The 26,436-nt window shown below is 38.2% G+C and overlaps 1 protein-coding gene across 2 annotated transcripts in view; it reads right to left on the minus strand.

The window, feature by feature from the left end:
* LOC124555244 (tolloid-like protein 1) overlaps positions 1–26,436 on the minus strand; it is a 584,842-nt gene that overhangs the window by 63,709 nt on the left and 494,697 nt on the right. For both annotated transcript variants that reach the window (XM_047129105.1, XM_047129104.1), the window contains 3 exons: positions 23,547–23,733; positions 17,815–18,068; positions 13,085–13,298 (listed from right to left, as the gene is read on the minus strand). In XM_047129105.1, coding sequence (XP_046985061.1) covers positions 13,085–13,298; positions 17,815–18,068; positions 23,547–23,733 — 655 coding nt within the window. The remainder of the gene's footprint in view (positions 1–13,084; positions 13,299–17,814; positions 18,069–23,546; positions 23,734–26,436) is intronic.

Here is a 26,436-nt window from a genome sequence, read left to right on the forward strand (position 1 = left end):
TCAGTGTTTGTAAATAGTATACATGACAGAATTTGTGAAATAGACTTATAGAATACTCTCTAGAAGAGGATGAATTAATAATACTAACAAAAAAGTAGTGTGTGTAAAATGTCAAAGACCCAGTCATCATTAATGAATATTGGATACTTAGTGTATGTGAAAAGAAGGTTGAAATCTGTGAGACAAAGAGATACCAGAAACTTGGAGAGACTCCATGAAAATAATTCTCAATTGAAAATATCAGATTAAATTTTAAGTGTCCTTGAAAAAGGAGAATGGTGTCTGCAGTAAGTTATTGCATTTTTCTGTGACACATAGGCACCTCGTGAGTGACAGATTACCAGCATGTTTATATAAAAGCGAAGCTTTTTCACCAATGGCACATAAATGACAATTGTGCCTGATTAAAACAATATAAAACTTAAAGATATCAATAATACAGTCACAACAGTTATCTTGCCAAGGTTACCTTGACATCTGCTCAACACTGCATTAAATTACATAAGCAATTTTTTTCCAATCCATTATCAGTTGCAAATGGAAACCACAATAGAAATAAAAAATGTTTTATTTGCAACATTTGCCTACATCTTATACCTACTTCTCTATATAGTCACCATTATGACTTAGACATTTGTCATAGCATGGTACCAACTTTCCTATACCCTCATTGTAAAAGGCGGTCATCTGTTATTTTCACCCATTCCCTATGCTGCTCCACAACTCACAGTTCATGACAAAATAGTGTCATCATAACCAATTGCTCAAGTGAGCAAAGATATGAAAATCAGAGGGAGCCAAATTACAGCTCTATAGAAACCACTTCCTAGTGAAAATGCTGCAGGAGAGTCATTGTTGCATCTGCAGTGTGTGACAAATCATTGTCTTCAAGAAGGAAATGCATGACAGTTACATTATACTGATTGCATGGATTCAGAGGAAACCTCTCAGCAGGCACTTCACACTTGGCATTAGACACTATTGTTCTATGCATCTCTAACTGCTCACTGTGCACTCAGAACTGAAAAGTGTGATATTACACAACAGACAGGCCTACTGGAGACACTATGCAACACGTTTGTGGAAAGCTTCATTGTCTTGTCCCTGTGGTTTTAACTTCATGACCAATCAGATCCTAGAAAAAAAAATAACTCTCATATCATATGATGCAGGGAGTTCTTGATCTCCTCAGTAATTTTTGATACTGTGTCATCCAAGCCATCAACAAATACTTTATAAGGTAACGTACTTTGGTTTGATCTACATACTAACAGTTGTTAATTTTTCTGTTGATCTGTTATCGTTTAACTTACATTGGCTAGGATATGTAATGTCGTATTACTGCTCTTTTCATTTTTTCAATTTTGCCACATAGAAGACAAGTAGATCAAGTATTTTTTTCAAGCACTACACCCTGTCAGGAGACAATTATGCCAACAATAGTAGAATAAATAACAACATATATTAACAGCGTGGAATAAACAGAGGTGTTAATAAGTATGTTACTAAGAATCGATCAACATACTTCATGTCAACAATAATGTAGCCAGGCAAACAGTAACAGAAGAATATTTAAATGTGTGAAGATAAAAATGAACATCTGATAGATCATGAAGACTCCACTGACATTTTAGAGAAAAATGTAAAAAACAAAAATGTTAAATACTTAAGCAGGCTAACAGTGTATGAGGATAAGGCAGGCATTAATATGTTACAAAAATTAGGGTGTAGAAGTGTAAGATGTTATTTCAAAACTGTATCAGGACAAACAGTTACATAGCAGCCACACATAGAAAATACCTACTAAAACTGTATTATGATATACTAATCATTTAACTTTTATGTTATGTTAATCAATCTGTAACAGACAATATTGTTGTGGTACACACATCACTGATCCATGAGAGTGAAATAAAAGACACTGCCAGAGAGCTCTGTAAACCAAAAAATAATGAATGCACTCAGTTAAACAGATGCTTGTGTAGAAATATTGAAAATTATCAGTTTGATGTGATTTTTGTTCCCATTCTTAGTCTTATTTTTTTGATATCTAAGTGGAATTCTTTGGCAATGACACTGTATCCCATGAAATCCTACTCTCAACACTGGTAATCAATTGTCTGTACTCCCCTACTATATTAAACTACATGGCCAGAAAGTGATATAATGTTTCACTACAACAAAGGTTTTGTAGCTGTTTAAAAATTGTAAGCAGTGTGCAATACATTAGCAACTAGCAGAAAAAGTGTGAAGTAAACACAAGCATTGAGATTCACTAGTCAGCTTAACAGTGAGCTCTTAAATGCAGATGTCATCAGGAAACTATAAGAAATTTATCAAAACTTATCATTTGAAATGTACCTTTAACTGTATCTTTTCTTTTTTGCACTGAACTATAAATAACTCTGTATGGAAACAACACCAAATATAAACCTGTTTGTGTTATGATTTAGTGTACTTCTGGTTCTGTTTCAGTTTATCTGTCTGACCCTTAAGCACTGTATTTTTTTAATTTTCTCATGACCATTCTTATTTTTTCTTGTAAGAAGTATAGCTAACAGATAGTTTCTTTTCACTTAAATCAACTGTAACAGTTTCTGTCTGTTCACATTTCTTGGAGAACTTATTTTTATTACAGACTTCTGGGTACTTGAAAAAAGTCATGATTATCATCTCAGCAGATGAAGCAGTATTCATGACATTTTTCAAATACTTACAAGCTGTGGGGAATCACCTTCTGAAAATATATTGGGCCTTCTAAATAATTCCTATGGCCACTAAAATTAGTTCTATGTCATGCCCACAGGACTAGATTCAAATATTGGGAATTAACGTAAGATGTAATTTCAAAACTTTGTTACAAGAAGTTCATCATTATTTGCAACTTGAGAACAGTTGTAAATCTAAATTTATTTCACATTATGTGTCAGAAGACAGGCAGTAAAAGAAATAGTAAGTAAACAGTTTAAATATTGTAGGCAAGTTCTTACAGAATATAAATACTTTAGGATTAAAGGAGACCACTCACAGAAAAGCAGAAGCATTGTGTTGTCAATAGGTGCACAAAAAGACTGAAAATCTGCTAGCTTTGAGAGGTATCCTTTGATGAGCTAGAGTAAAATATCACTGCTTCATAACCCAAGACATTTAGATCCTTTCCTCCACCACCATCTTCTCTGAACTATGAAAATGGAAGTTATCCTTATAACACATCCTCCACTCCAGTAATGGGTCTGGTCTCAATCTCAGGCAACCCACTGTCCCCACTCCCTCCACACAGTGTGTGTGTGTGTGTGTGTGTGTGTGTGTGTGTGTGTGTGTGTGTGTGTGTGTATGCCTATCGACAACTCAATGCTTCTGCTTTTTAATGAGTGGTCTCTTTTAATCCTAAAGGTAGTAAATAGTTTACAACAAATGACATAGAATGCAGCTGTAGTCTGGTTATTGGTATTGCTGATCAATACTTCCAGAGAATCATTAATTTGATTTCTAGCGATTACTCTATTTTTTTCTCGTAGAAAGACCTGGAGTCGACTTAATTCAGCCTCATGAGGCCAGCTGCAAAGCTGTAGCAATTAGTTATTGAGAACATTATACATAATATGTTTAAGTGCCTTCAAGTGAAAAGGCCTTAGCAAGACTGTGAAGCACACAATATCATTGCTCTTAGCACATGATTAATAACTACAATATACAATATCAGTTAAACATGTCAATACCATCTAAACAGCATCATGATATAATTTTATGTGCTATTGCTCATTTATGAAGTAGCATTCTTTGGTCACTGAATATCATTAAGAAACTCATTTTTCAACAAAGTTATCATTTCAAGAATATATTACAATTCCACCACAAATTATTTCACCCACTTCATTACATTGTTAATGTCACCCAGCAGCAATTATGATTCTAGGTGATTTCAAGCTGTATTTTGTATTTAATATACTTTATAATTTTTTGAGTATCATTTCTCTACACAGGAACAATAAGGATAATGCATAGATGTCCTATACTGGTACAGTCAATAGCTTACAACTTTCAACAGCTAGTGAAACCAACTTGTCTTAGTTATTTGAGTACGTATGGTGAATATTGCTCAACAAGCTTATAGCTTTAATACATAAAATTAATTGATTTTGTGAGAGACAGTAGAATAGTCACTTCCAAAGTTGTGTAGCTATACATTTTGCCATATTTATGCCAGTTGTATGATACACGAACCTGTAGCTTATAGGTTTTGCAGTGGTTGATCATGTAAACTTCATGACCATAACCAGCAATGACTAAGAAAAATATGTGATCAATCAGCATGCCAAATTGGATATTATGACAGAGCAGTTTAGTTTAGAAGTTTAGAGGTTTCCATCCAAAGTAACAATAAGTTATGTTATTTTCTGTTTGGTGTGGCAGCAGAAGATTCAGTAGATCATCTACACTTATGAAGCTGCTTAGGACGTGGCATCAGTTATTAGATGGCAAAAATTTGGTCAGTTCAAAATGTTCACCAAAAAATTGTTTCAAGATGTGATGAGACCTATGCTGGCACAGACTTTCTTAATGATGCTGAGAGGATTTGTGGTGGACCCATATGTCTCTGATGTATGTTTTGTTGTGTGCTATGGTTGAACTGATCTTCTCATATTGGTCTTTCATTAGAGACCTCTACAGAGCTGTCTTAGAGGCTATTTTATCACTTCAAGTAGTTTGAGGTTATTTAAAATGATACAGCATTCTGTATGACAACCTACCAAAAAATGGCAAAAATGACTATTCTTTATCAAGTGGTTGTTTTTAAAACAAATAGCATGATTACTTGCCCAGAAGCTATAGATTGGTCTACAAGTATATAATCTGTTTCAAGGAGAGCATAGTCAACAATATGGTTTCCACTGGTATCAAACCTGTGGGTTATAATACAATTAAAAGCTTGTAAAGAGATATAATTTTGAAGAATGAAACAAACCTTCAAGCCTTACAAAATTTGAGCTCCTTGCCCTGTACAATTCTGCTGATATTACTGAAAACTCATAAAAGTTCTAAGGGAGCACTAAATACATGCAAAAAATGTTAGGGCAACATAGGCTAAGGTGGGACTTGATCTCATATGGCAAAATGTGTGTACTTGCCTGTTGATTAATTCAGCAGTATTATAAACTCATCATAAACTCACTTCTGATCCCTTCAATTCTCGTAGAAAGTGTGTACTATAGGTGAAGATGTGATGATACATTTACTGGATTTATAAGAAAGTGAACAATAGGTATCAGCCATAACATGGAAAACAGTTTGGAGGGGGTGGGGGCTTATACCATTTTAGAGCCTATGTGGTTGGAACTTTCTTTACAGAAAACATTTCTTCAAAAAGAAAAATTTAGTCCCTCTAACTTCCATGGTGCAATGATTCTATTGAGAATACAAATAGGTCACAAAAGCCAACTGGCTGTACCCACTATATCATACACTATCACACCTACTGTGATCATTCCATGGCCAATTGTCACTCACCTGAAAATGTAACAAATTCCAAATCTTTGCATGACAGAGTTCATTTTTTAAATCATTCTGATGTAGAAGTCTTCCAGTAACAAATGTCTCCACACACACAAAAGTTTATTTTACTTTATTTTTTTTAAAGCAAAACTGGGTTGCATAAGTGGTCTGTATGGTTCCTATACTATACTTACATCAAGGAGCCAAAACATGAAGACCAACTGCTTAATAGTTTGTTAGTCCACCTTTACAGTGCAATACAGCATGATGACAGGTGGTATGTATTTCATAGTTCTTTGGTAGGTTTCTGGGGGTACATGACACCATGTGTCTATAAGGTTCATCTGAAAAGTTCTGAGCCTGAGAGTGACTATGACAGTTTATGCTTTCAAAGAAAATTTATTTTTCTCTCCTACGAAGTTCCCATCTACAGCCGTGGTGGCTTCTTGATTAGATGAAAAATGCTGACCAGCAAGGAATTTCTTCAGTTTTGAGAATAGGTGGAAGTTTGAGGAAGGCAAATCTGGGGAATAGGGCAGATGTTCCTGTACTTCATAATGCAAATCCCTCAATTTCCCCACTGCCAAGACACTTTTGTGGGCACGTGCTTTTTCTTGATAGAATGCATTTTATTCTGCTTTGAGCAGGGTTTGTCTTCACAAATACTTGTGTTCAGTTTTGTAAGAACTTGGGAGTAGTATTCTGTAGTTATGGTTTCATCTTTTTCAAGATAGTAAATCAACAAAATTTCTTTCACACCCCAAAACACTGATGACATTATCTTTCCAGCCAATGGCACCATCCTCACCTTCTTCGGAGCTGAAGAAGTGGCTTATGTCCACTGTGTAGACTGATGGTGGATTCAGGTGTGTAATGGCAAATCCAAGTTTCATCCACTGTCATGTATTGATGAAAAAATTCACAGATCTCTTTTCAGAAACTGTTGTGTGATTGTGATCCACAGTGAGCACACATGGCATTCATCTTGCTCAAAGCTTTCTTATGCTCAGTTCCTCATGCAAGATGTGACCAATATATTTGTTCGGTATCCCTAGAGCATTAGCAATTCCCCTCATCTTTATATGCCAATCTTCGAAAATCATATCATACACTTTATGTTGCACTTTTTGGACATCCTATGTGTTGATCATCTTGGATGCTTTCATGGCCGTGTTGAAACCTGACCATCTATTGCTTCACAGTGGAAACTAAAGGTATAGAGCTGCCATACACATTTACAAGCAACAAATGAATATCAGTCAGTGTTAAACCTTCTTTTAAGAGGAATATAATCACTGCATGACACTCAATCTTTTTCCATTTTCAACACCTCATTCACCACAACTACTTCAAACAACTGCCTACAGTCAACTGCTGCCTGGAATAACTTCAAGTTTTATGTGGTATCTGCTAACATATGTAGCAATATAAGGGGGAAAAGATCACATGAGTAGTGCTGCAATCTCTGTGTGAAGGCAAGAACTTTTCAGAAACCATCATATGTACAGGTCATGCAATGCTCATAAATTATTGGCCGGTGTTTTTTGGATGCCGAGGTGACACCCAGTAGCATCACGTAAGTGTTCCATAGGGTTCAGATCAGACAAATTTGGTGGCCAAGACATGAATGTGAATTCACTATCATGCTTCTCAAATCACTGTAATATGATTCTAGCCTTGTGACATAAACAATTATCTTGCTGGAAATGCCATTGCCATCAGAGAATACATCAAGCACGGGGAGATGCAGGTGATCTGCAATGATGTTCGCACAGTACACAGCTGTCATGATGCTTCCAGTTACTCCTCACAGGTTTTATGGAAGTTGTTGGTTGTTTTTTTTGGGGAAGGAGACCAGACAGCGAGGTCATCGGTCTCATCGGATTAGGAAAGGACAGGGAAGGAAGTCGGCCGTGCCCTTTGAAAGGAACCATCCCGGAATTTGCCTGGAGCGATTTAGGGAAATCACGGAAATCCTAAATCAGGATGGCCGGACGCGGGATTGAACCGTCGTCCTTCCGAATGCGAGTCCAGTGTCTAACCACTGCGCCACCTTGCTCAGTTTTTATGGAAGCCTACATGTATGTCCCAAATAGCATAATTCTGCCCCTACCGGCCTGCATCCCTGGCACAGGACATGTTTCAAGCAGTCATTATGTTGGATGATAATGTATCCTGATATGACCAGTGACCTAGTGTAATGAGAAACATGATTCATCCAAACAGTCAGTACATATCCACTGATCCATAATCCAATCTTGATAATTCCATCCCAACTGCAATTGTAATTGATGATCTCATTGGGTTAACATGCTCCATGCTTAACAGTGTGTGCAAAACAGTGATCTCTGAAACATTTGCGCCTGCATCAACACTGTGCTCTGTCATCAGGTCTGCTTTACAACATAGACAAGTTTCCAACCTCTTTATTCTGTAATGAGGCATGTACATTTATCACTTTGACATTTATTCATTGTTTCAACTTTCACAAATCATTTTCCATTGATGCTCACAACAGTAACATGTGAATAGTTTTCTCATTTTCAAGATTCTTATTTTCAGGTGCTGGGCCATAACAATCTGTGCTTTGTCAAAGCCCCTTATGTTAGTGGACTTCCTCATTTGTGGCCCATATCACTGCTACAATGACTCTCCATTCATCTTTGCTCTGTGTTACTTTCCTTACTGTGTCACATGTCCACAACACATTCAGTCTTATGGTAGACAGAGGTCACACTCAATTTCAACAATGAGCATCATCACTAGACAACCTTTTTGCTCCACCAGCTGGCCATTTCATGATCAATAGTTATTGTCTAAATCACAAGGTAATGGTAATATGAAAATATTAGTTTGGCTGAGAAGTAAGAGAAAATATATTTAGTAGCTGTACTAATATTTCAGTGTTATGCTAACAGTCCATCAGTGTCTTAATACCCACTTCATCAATGGGACCGTCAAATATTGGGATCTAGTACCAGATCATGGAATCATTGAGTTCCCTTCAAGATGACTTTGTGGAGCAAGTGAACAGCAATGTCATGTCACGAATATCATGCTCCACACTTGTCAGTTATACAGCCACATCTCATTTTTGTAACTTGCAGATATTTAAAATGAAAAGCGTAGTGGCACATACTAGACAGTTAACAGGTCAAAATAGTAGGCTACTACACTATTTGTCTGATGGAGTTCTGATATGCATATTCAGTATGAATTTCTCAATATTTTTCTCTTTGATATATGGATACTTGTTTAGAATAGGGAAAGGGATGCATTTGATTGTAAATATGAGAAAAGTCATTGCACTAGCATTCCATCATCAGTGTCAATAAAAATTTTGATGTCCTTGTGAGGTACAGTACTTCAGATAAATATTATTCTGAGCATTAATTGGTCTGCAGTCAGTTGTGTGGTAGTTTCAGTTGGGCCAGTGCATTTTATTGTATAACAAATTATTCACAAGCCTGAGTGTGTAAGGGCACCAGAAAAAAATATTAGCCACACCTTAAAAGAGCACACTGATCTCTTTGCAGCACTTTAGATGGTGTATATCAGATACCAGGCAGTCATGTGGCATTCTACCACTGATGTAAGTCATGACAGTAAAGCTGCATGCACCTGCCAGTTATTTGTATGGAATCAGCACAGAAAATGGCTCAATGTGCTGATGTGACAGAATGGCACAAATGAGCCATCATATTTAGACATGCCCCTGGCCACATCATAAATGAAGAGACCGAGTGAGGTGGTGCAGTGGTTAGCACACTGGACTCACATTTGGGAGGATGACGGTTCAGTCCTGCATCCAGCCATCCTGATTTAGGTTTTCCGTGACTTCCCTAAATCGGTCCAGACAAATGCCGGGATGGTTCCTTTGAAAGGGCATGGACGACTTCCTTCCCTGTCCTTCCCTAATCCGATGAGACCAATGACCTTGCAGTTTGGTCTCTTCCCCAAATCAACCCCATAAATGAAGATGCTCAATTTTTTAGTGAATCAATGTGAACTGTCCATCATGCCAACGAGGAAGATACCATTTGTGACCATGCAACATAAAGTAAAAATATTGGTTGTAAAAGATCCTTACTGACAGGGGCCATAGATGAATGTCACACTTTGTCAATAAAAGACAGTTTCAGACCCAACAGGAATTGCTGTTGTAAATGAGTGCAGGTCCATCTCAAGCAGTTTTTTAAGCAAAAATTGTGAAGGGTAGTGCATGTAATGGAGATTTGGAGTCAGGTGCATCTGGAAAACGCTGTGTCATCAGAACAAGACACAGCCAGAGCAAAAGTACAACACGCACAAAGCTGCAAGTGCCATAGATCCTCCTCACTTACATGAGTTCCACCAGTGCCATGGGCGGTGCTGAGCATGAAGATATCAACTTCGCCTCTGCCAATTGCCAGCCAAGTACAATCTGCCAGTGACCAGATGACAACAAAGAGAAGCCTACTCAAAAGATAGAAGAACAGTTCTCACCTGCTTGGTTATAAATTATCGCCCAGGGCTGACTTAGACAGGGGACATTGTTTAGTGAACTTTTAGAAGTGAACTGATAGTTGTTGTAAATTGCATTTGCTATGTGCTGTGAAGTTTACCTATGATTTCTTGCACATGGCCATTATTGTGTTATATTACATGCAGTGTTACAGACTTAATCATTCAACTAGCCACAAAGATAAGTAAACCTTTTTAACTCATTTGTGTAACTTTGTTACTAATTTGTTGGAGTGCTGTAGAACCTTTGTTCTCCTATCCTGTTACCTCACCCTGGGGCATAGCTGTATAATAGTGGCAGGGAGAAATTGCTTTAGCAGTGTACTGCACCAGAAGCCATTTCACAAACTCAGCCTACCTTAACAACAGTCACAAACTTGGCCTCCACAGCAGTAACAATGATGCCTTTATGACATTGGTGATGAGGGTTTACAAAACAAAACATCTTTGTTGACAATGGCACATAAAGCTGCACATCTTCAGTGAACCAAACAACACAGAAACAGGTCAGCTGCTGACTGTAGGTGTGCAGTGCAATTTTGTCTCTTTTGAAATGACGCAATCTGTTGAGTTCACCAAAAGCCCAATGAGGTGTTTGGCCTGCAGGGTGTGGAGCATGGTGGTGGTTACATGGAGAGAGTGATGGCTTGAACCCATTCATTCAAGTACCATGAACATGACATCAATTTTTTTTCAACATTCTTGTGACCAAGTGTTGGCCTTACTTCTATATTTCCATTATGAGTGTGGTGTAGATGTTTCTGTCTTCCAGGATGACAAGAGCCCCATTCACAGTGCTGCATGCACATCTTCCTGGTTTGTCAAATACTCAGGCACTCTATCACACCTTGGCTGGTAACAAAACCACCCAAGTTTAATCACATAGTAAATGTCAAGAACTATATAGAACATCAGGTGAAACCTAACAATCAACATCCTCACAATCTGGTAACTGTAAGGGATCTAATCATTGATAAGTGTCTTCAGCTAGATACAGCATACTTGAAAAAATTTGTGGACCTTCATGGTGGCTGAATTGAGGTAATTATCAAGGCTAAAGGTCACTGTGTGACTAGGGCCTTCCATCAGGTAGACTATTTGCCGTGTGCAAGCCTTTCGATTTGACACCACTTCGGAGACTTGCACATCGATGGGGGTGAAATGATAATGATGATGAAATGATGATGAGTGGAGAAACTCTCTGACCCGAGCCCTTAGGATTGACATTCTATCATGCTGACCACTCAGATACCGGTGGTGGACAAGGCTAAAGGTGATATTACATGATATTAGCATGATGTCTCCTGGGAGTGACTAATTATTTTTGTAGAGTATGCTTATTGTGGTGTCGTACCTACTTACACAAATAGCTTTACTTCTGTTGTTACTGTTAACATGCTGTTTGCATGTTTGCATGGTTTAGTACATTTCACTTTCTGTTTTTGTCCATTTGTTACCAATGGAAAGTAACTGCTCCACATATGGTATGGTGGATATGATTGTCTACTGTGATTTAGCAAATGAAAGTAAAATAAGGAAGGAAGATTGGAGTTTAATGTCCTCTCAACAGCAAGGCCTTAGAGAAGGAGCCCCAGCTGGGATTATGAAAGGATGGGGAAGGAAATCAACCACAATCTTTTCATAGCAATCTCCCAAGAATAATTCAGGACAGTCATGGAAAACCTACGTCTAGATAGCTGGAAGGAGATATGAACTATTTTACTAAGGAATCTGACTCATGTGTTAACCCCTGCATCGGATCGATTGGTCTAATGGAATTAGTCTTGCCTCGCTTGGTCTAATGAAAGTAGTCAATGAGACCATGTCCTCTACACTGAAAGTGCAGAGAACCATCTGATAAACTGTTTGGCTGACTTTTCCAGTGTCTTAAGGATACAGTTTATCTAGCATACCAAGAGGTAAATATTGGAAAGCATCTCTCCATCCACACACCTCGGATAGAGGATGGTTTGCTACATTCAGTGAATGGAAATCCTGGAAGCAGTATCCAATGATTAGCAGCAGCAGAAGGCCAGAGTCATCATTCCTTCTGGGTAGAACTTAATGAAGAATTACTGTATCCATACCATCATGGCAAATTGAAGTTCCATTAATGGCTGCTGAAAAAGTGTGGTGCAGGTGCACTCTCAAACTTAATATTTTATTTACTGACAAGGTGTGATTCACAAGAGATAATATTATGTATTTTCATACTCCCAATTTAGTTGCAGAAAGAGGGTATCAACAACACCATTTCTCAATCAACAGATGCGCATGTGTTGTTGCTGGTATATCAATAGGATCATGGATACTACTGAGGATATTAAATGAAACTCATTACTAAGAGTTTTCCATTACCTTATTTCCTACCTTACTAGAGGCTATGACATGTCACAAAAGACTATACATATGGTTCACACATAATGGCGCACCAGAACATATCCAAGAACATCTGATGACCACATTACAGGAGCACTGGGTCGTTCAAGGACGCCCCTTACCTTGGACCCCACATTCTGCACACCTCAATCATCTAGACTGTTGGTTATGGAGACTTGAAGAAATTGTTCCATGCCTCTTCAGTCAATAATGTGCAGATATTACAGAACTTTCCCTTCTTTGCATTCAGCAGATACAACAACAACTACAACAGAGTCAACCTCAATGGTTGCATGATCTGTAATTCCATAGCAAAGGAAAATGCATTGCCTTGTGTAGAAATAACATTGAGCAACTCCTATGAACAAGCACCATGAATAGACATCATATTATACGTTACCTATGAACAAGTTTCAGATCTAAGAATGTATGCGTTTCTGGACCCAGGTGTACTGATTGTTTTGTTTTGATAAGTATTAATGGATCTGAAAATATCTGAAATTTTTTTAACACCCACATACATGATTCTGTTCTGACATATGCTTCATCATTTTTACACTGTGTAGGAATATGAACATACTATCTGAATAGATCTTAAAATATAGTTCTGCGAATGTCTACATGTATCACATTAAATTGTCATTTCACTCTCAGTTTATTAAAGTATATCACACTAAATATATCTAGAGAAAAGTGAAATGTCTAGTACCTGTAGTGTGCCTTGCAAGAAAACCTCTACGCTGAACTGAAGCATCTGACTTGAAAACCATTAGCATCTCATTGCCTGTTGCCAGCAATGGGTGAGGAGCCTTGGAGCCACAGAAACGTCCTAATGTGTGAGCATCAGGAGAATCACCATCATACAGGACTACATGATCATATGCACATTCTTGATGTGGTTCCATCTCAAATTCAACAAAAGTCTGAAACAGAATGAATTCACTGTAAAGAACACGTACAAGACAACAACAACATGTTGAAATATTTGGATGTTCAGTACATATGTGTAGTATACAAGGTGAAGAATTGACTGTAAAGAATACACACAAGATAACAACAACACATTGAAATACTTTAATGTTTAGTACACAAGGTGAAGAAACAGTATTAATCTATCTCAAAAGGAATCAGAAACATTTAGCTCATGGCAGGATCATGAATAGGAACTGTACTGAAGTTTACGAAAATAATGGACCAAGCACTGGATAGATTTGTACTCAGCAGAACAATTCATGATAAGAAGAACCATTCTTCTTACACATCTCTGTAAAGAAACTTTTAAATGAGCAATGTCTATTGCACAATACATGTAAAATAAAGCTTTGGGTAATAGATAGAAAGATGTTAATTGAAACACATTTGACTGTCAAAAGGGCAATTCCTGAAACTCTCAATGACTACTGCAGCAGAATCTGACAGAATAATATCTTACAAAATCCAAATAAGTTCTCATCATATGTACATATTATCAATTACACCAATGTTTGTACCCGACAGTCACTGATGACTCAGGAACTCAAATAGAGTATAGCAAAGTAAGAGCAGAAATATTCCTTTACAAAGGAAAATCCAGGATTTCTGCTCCAATGTGAGACATGAAACAGTGCAAATGTGAGTGATACAGATATTAGTTGCAATGAAGTTGAGAAATAGTTGAAGTCATGGAATGTAAACAAAGCTCCAGGCTTGATGGAACCCCATAACAGATTCTATATAGAAATTTCTGTTGAGGTAACTCCTCTTTTACATACATCCTTTGAACAAAAAACTGTGTCCAATAGTCAGAAGAAAGCACAGGTCACATCAGTCTGAAAGATGGATAGCTGAGTTGATCCACAATTTTACTGTCCAATGTCTTTGATATTCATCTGGTGTAGCAGATACTTTTGGTAATTGCATAATGAATTTAACTAAAGTTAATTTCTCCACCGCATGACAGAATGACATTAATGTGAAATTTATAGAACAATCAATGTCATAAATATGAGGACAAAATCCAATATAGCACCTAATAACGTGTTGTTAATTTTCTGGCTGCATTAGATGTGTTTCTGAATAAGCCTGTTAATCTCCTTTGAGTAGTAGAAGGTATGCACTGAAATATTGTCTCACAAGATATGTTGAAATCCATTCAACACAAGTCATTTTCAATGGGTTTAATTACTACAAATCCTGTTCACAATTAGTCTAATGATATGTGAAATGTCGTCTGAAGAGAAGATACACCCAATTTTCTTTAAAAATACACTCCTGGAAATTGAAATAAGAACACCGTGAATTCATTGTCCCAGGAAGGGGAAACTTTATTGACACATTCCTGGGGTCAGATACATCACATGATCACACTGACAGAACCACAGGCACAAAGACACAGACAACAGAGCATGCACAATGTTGGCACTAGTACAGTGTATATCCACCTTTCGCAGCAATGCAGGCTGCTATTCTCCCATGGAGACGATCGTAGAGATGCTGGATGTAGTCCTGTGGAACGGCTTGCCATGCCATTTCCACCTGGCGTCTCAGTTGGACCAGCGTTTGTGCTGGACGTGCAGACCACGTGAGACAACGCTTCATCCAGTCCCAAACATGCTCAATGGGGGACAGATCCGGAGATCTTGCTGGCCAGGGTAGTTGACTTACACCTTCTAGAGCACGTTGGGTGACACGGGATACATGCGGACGTGCATTGTTCTGTTGAAACAGCAAGTTCCCTTGCCGGTCTAGGAATGGTAGAACGATGGGTTCGATGACGGTTTGGATGTACCGTGCACTATTCAGTGTCCCCTCGACGATCACCAGTGGTGTACGGCCAGTGTAGGAGATCGCTCCCCACACCATGATGCCGGGTGTTGGCCCTGTGTGCCTCGGTCGTATGCAGTCCTGATTGTGGCGCTCACCTGCACGGCGCCAAACACGCATACGACCATCATTGGCACCAAGGCAGAAGCGACTCTCATCGCTGAAGATGACACGTCTCCATTCGTCCCTCCATTCACGCCTGTCGCGACACCACTGGAGGCGGGCTGCACGATGTTGGGGCGTGAGTGGAAGACGGCCTAACGGTGTGCGGGACCGTATCCCAGCTTCATGGAGACGGTTGCGAATGGTCCTCGCCGATACCCCAGGAGCAACAGTGTCCCTAATTTGCTGGGAAGTGGCGGTGCGGTCCCCTACGGCACTGCGTAGGATCCTACGGTCTTGGCGTGCATCCGTGCGTCGCTGCGGTCCGGTCCCAGGTCGACAGGCACGTGCACCTTCCGCCGACCACTGGCGACAACATCGATGTACTGTGGAGACCTCATGCCCCACGTGTTGAGCAATTCGGCGGTACGTCCACCCGGCCTCCCGCATGCCCACTATACGCCCTCGCTCAAAGTCCGTCAACTGCACATACGGTTCACGTCCACGCTGTCGCGGCATGCTACCAGTGTTAAAGACTGTGATGGAGCTCCGTATGCCACGGCAAACTGGCTGACACTGACGGTGGCAGTGCACAAATGCTGCACAGCTAGCGCCATTTGACGGCCAACACTGCGGTTCCTGGTGTGTCCGCTGTGCCGTGCGTGTGATCATTGCTTGTACAGCCCTCTCGCAGTGTCCGGAGCAAGTATGGTGGGTCTGACACACCGGTGTCAATGTGTTCTATTTTCCATTTCCAGGAGTATATATGTAAATATATAACTACACACAAATTATTTACAAGTGTTTAATTAATTATACATTTGTAGAATTCCTCTATGGCACACAAGGAGAAATCAAGGATAAGCATTTTTAATCAGGATTTGAGAACAAGTCTGTTTGTTAGACATCCGTTTTCTATGAGGAGATTATCAGAATATTCTATAGCTATGTATTTCAATCCTCTTTTTGCTGAATTTAGCTTCAGTAGAGGCCTGTGGAGATTACTTTATTTCTAGTATTTCACTTGCTAAATAGCTATACTACTCACAAACCTAAACTGATTATGTACTACAAAAATTCTGTAGCTAATTTTATTAGCTGCTGAAACAGATAACAACAAGGTGTACATGAGAGAACCCTACAAATATTTCTAGTTACCTTCTACAGCACAGTTAATATTTTGTGCCTAAGATGAGTTACACAAAATTATCTGGAGGGCATCAATGAATGAAACTGTTTAAAATACTCATATTTTTAACTGCATAACATAGAAGTAAATAAGTCAATACTATCTGCATGTACCACTGGCAGATTGTGCAATTACAACTTTATGTGAGAGACAACGTGGAAAAATGTTTTTTATAATGTCACTAAAGATCACAGGGAAGTCCACTTACTCAAAAATGTAAAGAAGAGAAAAAATCTAAATTAGTGCATCAATTCTACAAGCTACACAAATGAGAACACAAAGAAAATTAATAAACAGATCAAAATCAAGGGGAGGAAAAAAAAGTACAAGAGCTGACAAAAAATAAAACCCAAGAAAGCTCTCAGACTTACGGGGACAAGAAGGGAGTGTATGAAAAGCTAATAAGAGGGACCAAATCCAGTGACTACCAAAATGATATTCCAACTTCAAATAATATCTTTAAGACTGTTGGTCACAAAGAAATATAAATGCAAAAACTTTTGAAAGAAATAGAGAGGAAGGATCTGAGGGATTCGTCTAAAGTAGGCACTGCACATTTCCAAATGGGGTTATTGTGAAATGATGGTCAGACTGCTAAAAGAGGGCTCACCAAAAGTATACAAATATGTATAGCATCTTCAGTATGACAGACTACCTATTCTCCCCTCTTCCTCACAACATTTAGGTCCCTCTCACTTCTGTTTCTTAATGACCTATACTTCCTATTTAACCTTACCCAACCCATCTCCCCCCCCCCTCCCGCCCTCCTTACCCCCCCCCCCCCCCCACCCTGCCCCCTCAATGAAGAAATTATTAGTTCGAAAAACTAGGATAGCGCATATACTTTTATATATGACTACTGGCAGTACTAACATTTGGACCAATGGGAAATACTGGCCAGCAATTTTGTCTCATAGTTTTATAGAGTACCTATTTTATTATATCTTATTGAGTAAATAAGAGTTTTTAAAAGAGATACCCAAATCCCTATACACACTGAGGTTCCAAATAATATAACTGTAAGACTAGTTAAAAGCTTTTTCTCATTTTCTGATGAGCTATCTAACTGTTTCGAAAAGCTCACACAAAAAATGACTGAGCGACATGCAACATATTATTGAAATTGTAGTTTTGTTAGTATTATACCTGTTGTACACAAAATAGTTGAGGTAGTGATAAGACATTTCTAACATGTGAAATGACAGCTATTATACTGTTTACTGCATGAAATACTGACATGTATTGTTTGATATTCAAAAATTTGATACATGGGGAGAAACATTCAGAACAATTGACTTATATGTTATGTTTACAAGATGTGACATGACCATTTTTGTGATACTAACCAATTTTATACGATGACCTGGTGTTGTCGTAAAATGCCAGACACATTCCTTTCTACTAGGATAGTAGTCTGGATAATTGGGACTGGAAATTGTCCCTGATGGTACAGTAATTTCAAATTTACAGCCACCTTCTTTACAGTCATGACCATTGTCATGTAGTGTGAATCCATTATGACAAGAACAGGTGTATGAGCCAATAGTGTTTCTGCATTCATGTTGACATCCACCATTGTTTGTGGCACACTCATCAATATCTGAGAAACATATTTGTAGAAGAAAGTATAGTTTCACAGCAATACATTATCATGGTAAATGGTGACATAAGACTTAAGACAGAGAATTACTGTGGTTAAATGGCCTATTCAACTTTTACATAATCAAAGAAATGATCTCAAATGAAAAGACAGTTACATGATAAAGATGATTTTCATGTTAATATATTAGTATTCAAAGAAAAACACACACTGTTCAACTTCTGTTATTTATTTGTCATTCACCTTTTATAATACCAGAACAGTGGAAGGTGTCAAAAGACACTTTTCCACATTATTTCTGTAATTACAAATTCAATTTTTACTATCTTTTCATCAAACTTCTTGAATTTTTCTCATTTCTTCTATTTTTGACAATATTGTACTGTAATTTTCAAATATGATTTCATGGACATTTCATGAAGTACATCTAGAACAGTGAAAGGGTCAGTTGATCCCCATCATAAATAATCTTTAGAATACTGATGTTCTGGTGTTCTTGGAATTACAAAAATATGCTCTAAAACAATAAAATTAAAAACAAAAAATAAAATAAATTTAAAAAAAATAAAAAATAAATAAACAAAACACGAAGGAATTATCTGAGTAGGACAGAAATTGGTAGGTGTCATGTACATGCAGAGACAAACAAATGACTATAATTTTAAAAAGATGATGATTTATTCCAGAGAAAAATCTACACAAACTGAGCAAGTAAGTAATGCACTGGCACATCTCTGGTCATTATGCAAGCAATTATTCAACTTAGTTGTCCTCCTGCAGGATATCGTACCACATTTGATGCAAATGGTGTGTCAGATCATCAGAATCCCAATCTTGGTACAGGACCTTGTCTATAATACTCCAAATGTTCTCAAGTGGAGAGATATATCCAGCAACCTTGCTGGTCAAGGTAGTGCTTGGCAAATGTGAAGATAAGCAATAGAAACTCTCACTATTTGTGGGTAGGCATTACCTTGCTGAGGTGTAACCACAGAGTGGCTTGCCATAAAGGATAACAAAACAGGGCACAGAATACTGTTGACATACCACTGTGCTGTAAGGGTACTGGAGATGACAACCAAAGCAGTCCTGCTACGAAATGAAATGGCACCTAAGATCATCACTCTTTATTGTCAGGTCGTATGGCAAGTGACAGTCAGGTTCATATCCCATTGCTGTTCAGGTTGTCTCCAGACACATCTTTGCTGGTTATCAGAGCTAATTTCAAAGGGGGACTCAGCACTGAAAACAATTCTACTCCAGCCAATGTTATTCCAAGCCAAAGGTCCCCAACACCACTGCAGATGGGCTTGTTGGTCTACAGAGGTGAATGGCAGTTGGTGCAAGAGGCTGTATGAGCTCAGTCCCCTTTCTATGAGCTACCTTTTTATGGCCCTCGTGATCACTGAAGGAGCAGTTGCACACTGGGTAATGATGAATATGGTTTCTCTGGGTGCATCTCTGATGACTGCTCATTCCTCACATTCTGTCACCTCTCAGGATCAAATGTTTCCTTCTTGGTGCTATGTTTGGCCATGGTTCACCCATTCCTGCCAATATCATCAAGTAGTGGCATCACTCCTATTCAAAAGTTGAGTAATTTGCTGATTACTCCAACCAGCTTCTTTGAGCCCAACTACGCACCCTCTTTCAAATGCTGACATCAGCATATATTTATCACTTGCCCAGCTGTGAGCCATAGTTACTGTTCAGTTGAGTAGATGGAATGAAATTTGTAAAGAACTTAGGCCCTGGTATCAACGTGTCCCCTGTTTACTACCATTGCCAGCTGCATGGTGAAATTGCACTGCAGCATCACACATTCATCCACTGGCTACCAAAGCTTACAGTTACACATCTTTTATCAATATCTGTATGAATAACAATTTGTGACCAATTTGTACAACTCCTTCATGGTGCATTTTTTCTTTCTTTTTTTGGCTTATAGTGTATTTGCATTATATTTGTTTTCAGTCAACAGTGAGTGCCTTCACTGATGATGTACACATTGTTTGAAAGTTTTCCATGGTGAATACTTTAATGTAACTTTTCAGCCATAGTTTTGGTTTCTATGTTGTTGCTTACCTGATCAGTGAGTGTTTATTTATTTATTTATAGCCTGTTACTGGCATTTTCAGTTATTTTGTTTTAGTGTGTTCTTACTAGAGAAGTAATATCATATATTCTGGAGAACTCAGATACTGAATCAGAAAGTGGCTTATCAAATTCAGATGGAGATTTTCTACCAAAGACAACTGATGATGAAGTTAGGAGGTGTGTTACCATCAACAGATAACTACCCATCTCAATTTTTTCCACAACAGTCGCTGGAGTCATCCAGCACAACACTGAAAATGGAAACTACAACTGGAAGGAAATGGGAAGTTGTTAACATGCTATTGCCTGGAAGATGGCCTGTTTTAAATATTCTGAAGGAGTAAGGGTGATCCACTGCATTTGCTTGTGACTTTGTGGATGAGTCTGTCATCAGTGCCTTCCAGCTTCTTCATAATTAATTGATGCTCTGTATCATATAAAACACACAGAACCAAATTCTTGAAATGAAATAAAAAACACCACTTGGATGATATCACTGAGGAATCAGAGGAAATGATTGCTATCATGTACTCTAAAGGCCTCCCCCCCTTTTCTCTTTTTTTTTTTTTTCTAAAAGTGTTTCCTTGGGTGATGTTTGGTTGTCTTCTTTGGGGCCTAATTTTATCATGGATAAAATAATAACTGATAGTTCCACAAACTTATGAGATTCCTCCACTTTGATGAGAATTCATCTCAAACTCAATGCATATCTGTTGACAAGTTTACTCTATTTCTCAAATATGGAACAAGTTTGTACAAAACTGCCTCTACTGTTATTGTCCTGGTGAAAATATGAGGGCATGCTGAAAAACCAATGCCTCTGAATTCTGTATGTGAAAAATCTTAAAGCTTTTGAAATGGAACAAATATTATTAACATTCTACACCTGTATTCTTCATGCCTACGTATTTCTATCTCAACATAGTCACCCCAGTGATGAACCCATTTCTCCATATGAGAGATCAGTTTGTTGATATCAGATGAAAATCAGATGGGGCCTAGTCGGGATTGTACAGGGGATGACTGATGACAGTGAGCCCAAGGTGTCAAATTGTTGGGGACATTGGTGGTTCATTTGTGGTCTCACATTGTCATGCTGGAGCAAAGGTTGCTCCATGTGTGGATTGACTATTCAAATTCAAAACTCAATTACAGCATGCTGTTTCTCATACACTGAAATAATTAGGTTACATACCACCACGTTACATGCTACAGTTCAGAGTTCTCTAGTAGAAGAGGGCTGCAATTAAATAGATGTGAAGAATAAATGGGTAGAATGTTAATAATGTTTGTTTTCATTAAAAGCTTTAAGAATAATTCACATAAAAAATTTGGAGGCATTGCTTTTCAGCAAGCCCTTGTATTGCAGCTGATGACCAGTTACTTTCAAGCAAACCAAAGTGTAAATGTACCCACTTTATGCCAAACATACCTGGCAATTACAGACTCAGATTTTCAGCAGCTGCAGACATGACATCCAAGTAGATTTCCAATGTCCTCCCATATCTTGATAAGGAAAAAGTAACCAGACAACCAGCTGTTGGGAAAGTACATTGCTCCTTACCTCAGGAGCCATTTCTAAACCAAAAAAGAAATGTGACAACAGACAACTCCTTGACCTACCTTCAGCTTCATAAGAAACTTCAGTAGACCAAAATTCATTGAAAACTTCTTATCCCTGTGGAGAAGAACAACTTATGTTCCACCATCATCTTGAAGAAGACTGATAAGACCGAGTACACACTGACAGTGTACCAAGGGAGGGTTATTTTTCTCAATGTACTACACCCTGAAGTAGTACTCAGTGAAGAAGAAATAAGAAACAGTTATTTTTATAAGTTACAAAATGTGGTGTGGATGCTGTTGACAAAATGATTCATAAATATTCAACTAAGCTTGCTTTTAGGAGATGGCAGATGCATCTATTTTATAATATCCCAGACAGAGCAGTTGTAAATCCATGGAGCTGTAGAAATAGGTCACTTTTCTGGGTAGATGAATGGAAAATAGAGTATGTTAATTGAAAGTGGAAGGGAGAAGTGCGAAAAGGAAAGGAAAGGAAAGGAAAGGAAAGGAATTCATGATGTCAGATGTGATGGTACATTATGCAGAGTCAGCAATGACGAGTGAAAATGTGTACTGGATTCAAACCTGGGATCTCTCACTTACTAGGCAGATGCATTAACCATTGTGCCACTTGGACACAGTGTCTATTGCAGTTGTGTGGACTATCTTGATACACAACTGAGCTGACCCACATACCCTCCTAGCACCACCTATTCACAGTCCCCATCCATGTCCCCCTTAGTTGCTACTTTGAGATTCCAGAAGGAGGTAGAACATGACTGTGCATTCACACTTAAGGTGGTGGATTCATAGCCCATCAAGTTGAATCAATTATATAACTGTGTGGTGTCTGCTCTTTTGGACATGTCATAAAGAACAGACACCATACAGAATCCACAGTTGTGATACATATATAAATTAGGTAAATTAGCCTCGATGAGCTATGAATCCACCACCTTCGGTGTGAATGCACAATCATGTTTTGGAGACTCAAAGTAGTGAGCAAGGGGGATGTGCACAGGGTGTGTGGGTAGATGGGAGTGTCATTTGGCTGGGGTGCATACCAAGGCAGTCCATGCAATTGCAGTAAGCACTGTGTCCAGTTGGCACAGTGGTTAAAGCAAGTGGCTAGTAAGTGGGAGATCCTGGTATTGAATCCCACTCCAGCACACATTTACACTTGTCACTGTTGACTCCACATGCAGTCCCAATGCTGCTGAAATCATGAATTCCTTTCTTACCTTTCTTTTCTCACCCCCCTCCTCCTCTCAACCCCTAATTTACATAATATATATCGCAGCTGCTGATTCCGACTCAGTCTTGTTTTTTCAGACATCATGAATTCATACAATGGAAAATATGTAGGATACAGGTGTAGCTTTAATCATGTGGATTTTTAATGCATATCATATTAGGGGTCAAATGGCACCTTCCCACTGTTCTAGGTGCATCACATTTTTTGCTGTTCTAGTGTTAAAAGTTATTACAATGAAAAATGACTGCTGCCAAGGAACAAGGATAAATCATTTTATTGAATCTGATTAATTCCTTTCCTTCTAGGCCATTTCCATTATTATTGCTATTATTATTATTATTATTACTACTATTAAAAAATATTGCATATTTTTTTGACATACCATACTCATGACAGCAACAAAACCTTAAATGGATTTGGAAACAATATGTAATGTCACAGCTACTGGAATTCACTTATAAAAGTTACACTTTTATCTTGACATTATTTTTCTCTTTTTAGACAACCTACATCACCAAATAATTTCTGTGTGTAAATATGAATTAAATTAATTGACTGACCTGTGAAAAATATTGCAGAGAAGCCACTCTTCTGTATGGAATTATCTGAAGAGAACTCTATGCGTAAGCTATTACCTTCTGAGGTAACAAGAGGTGGAGGTTTTGAACCACAAAACACGCCATGTCGACGTAGAATATCATCTCCCATTCGACTAAAAACTTGCACACTATCATACTCACATTCTTGCTGTGAATGAACAATAAATTGGAAGCATTAACATTTTTTTTAAACAACTGTAATTCATTTACATATAAGTGATTTTACATCAAATAAGTCAATGAAAGTTACAATTTTTATCCTGGAGACTATGATCACAAAGTATAATCTGTTCTAGCAATATAAGCCAGCTTAGAAGCATAATTATTCAGACTTCCTCTCTTAATTCTCATTCATTCACAGAAGAAAACAAGTTTTGCAAGTTAACTTCCTCTTGCATCTTCCATAGGAAGATCACGGCAGTTATTAAGCATTTAATAATCCCATTTCATCACTAAGGTAAATTTCGCTAAGCAGCAGTCCAGATAGAAAATTGACACGATTATGATGAACATAAGGAAGAGTAATAAGAACATTAATCAATAACAAGGACTTGGCTGTGAACAGAAAAGTTGATAAATGTAGGAAAGCTTTATCAAAACAAAAAAGTTAGGATGATTGTTGACTACAAATAGCATAATTCACTTCTACAGGATAAACAAGTTTTATATTTGAGTAGGAGTTACCTTATGACAGCCAAAAACTAACAGTTTTATATACTTTCTGACAACTGGGTAACAAACAGTTGCCAATAAAACATACCACAATTGTATCAGAGTTGCTATTGTTAGTGATAAGAATCACCAAAAACTTGTGAGCACCTGTGACTGTTAACCCTTGTTAACAAACTTGACAGTCAGTAAGTGGGTATTGGGTACTTTCCAGAATATCACCAAAAGCTATTAAAACTCACTACCATTGCTAATGATCACCACTGAATCCAATGACATTAGGTAATGGAAGTATGGAAGGTTTGAAGAGGAACTGTGGGATAGGTTACAGTTTTCAGTCCTTCCATGAGGCATCCTCATGTAGTGAAATTGATAGTGCACTGCCCATATTTGGGAAGCCCAGACTACTACACACTTATTTACAGCACACACTTCTTACATATATTAACACACATCTGCTGAAAAACCTTAAAATCTAAAAAAGATAAAAATGTATTCTGTGTACTTTCTGTATGAAATGAACATTAATTTTTCTCATATTTCATCATAAGCTAATGAGGGCTCTCAACCAAGCAATCTCACACACACTAAGATAATTTATGAATAGATTCACAGATGGCTTACTGCTCGTCAGTCCTCCTAAAACTAACTTATTCTGACTTCAGTTAAATGATTATCATTCCAGACTTCATAAATAGAAAGTGCTGGACAAATTTTGTACAAATTAGTGTGTTTAAAATTCCTTAGTCTCTCAGGCTGTTGACATGCAAGTAATAATGTTAGTGTGCCAACAACCTTGATACAGTGTTAACACTGGTTCCCATGAGGCCACAAAAGTTAAGTGCTTTTGGGTTTGTCTGACACTTAGATGGGTTACTGTCTGGATCAGATGAGTGCTTTTGGCATGCAGGGTGCACTCAGCTCTTTTGAGTGGCTCGACTAAGAAGTAGCAGCTCTGGTCACAAACACTGACAACAGGAGAGTGGTGAGCTGACCACATGCCCCTCAACATCTGCATCCAGTGATGCTTGTCGTCTGAGGATGACACGGCAGTCTTGTTGGCAGAGGCTGACATGGCAGGCAGTCAGTACCTTTGGGCCATCCAAGGCCTGTTCAGACAGAGTTCAGTTCAGTTTCAAAAATGTAAGTGTAGTCTAAATGCTTTGTATTTCTTTTATTAAAATGCTATTTTTGGGACAATACAGATGAAGATGGCAAAGTATCTGTTCTCAAGACATCATATTTTCAAAAATCTATGATCCAAATAATCAAACATCTAGTAGTGGTCTCCTCAGGAGTCTCTGTAGACTTAGACTTATTTGAAAACACTTGTAGGCTCTGGTTTGATCAGTGAGCAACATTTGTTAACATTACACAGGATAAACAGCAACCATTTTCACAATGACTTTGTAGCTCTGTTCTAGACTGTAAAAAGGGTCCAACAGTCTAATGAAAAAGAGGTTATAACAACCAGTAAACATATTTATGAAATTATGTTGGGAAACTGAATATGTCTAAGGTAAAACAACAATAATGGAAATCGCAGGCTGCAATATGGTGTGTGTATGGGCATGCTGCTATTTAAGAAATAGAGGACATACAGAGAATCAGTCAGGCACATAAATAAAGCAGAATATCACTTAGCTTTAAATAAAGTCATTCATTGAAGCTAACAGTCTCTCTCTCTCTCTCTCTGTCTCTCTCTCTCTCTCTCTCTCTCTCTCTCTCTCTCTCTCTCTCTCTCTCTCTCTCTCACACACACACACACACACACACACACACACACAGCCATAGTTGTGTTGCAGTGATGCTGCCTGATAAATTGAGTAGAAGTCTTAGATTGAGTGGGTCATGGTTAAGCAGGAGGGAATGTATTGTGGAGAGAGGCCTGGAGGGCATTACAAATGAACATGGTGGAGTGGAACAGAGTAGTTGGGGGTGGGCACACTGAGAAAAGGAAAAAAGGATAGTGTTATAAGGGGAAGAATATAGTTTATGAGATATAGGAAATATCTTCAACTGAACTGCCTGTTGTGATATTCATTATTGGAACATCTGTAGCCTTAGAGAACTTGCGCCTCACCATTCCTCAGTACTTCAGTGCTTACTTCTTTCCATGTACATCCTTCTAGAAGATTCTCTTCCACTTCAGTCTACTCTTCATCATTATACATTGTGATTT

Source organism: Schistocerca americana, chromosome X, assembly GCF_021461395.2.
Source record: "Schistocerca americana isolate TAMUIC-IGC-003095 chromosome X, iqSchAmer2.1, whole genome shotgun sequence".
NCBI lineage: Eukaryota > Metazoa > Arthropoda > Insecta > Orthoptera > Acrididae > Schistocerca > Schistocerca americana.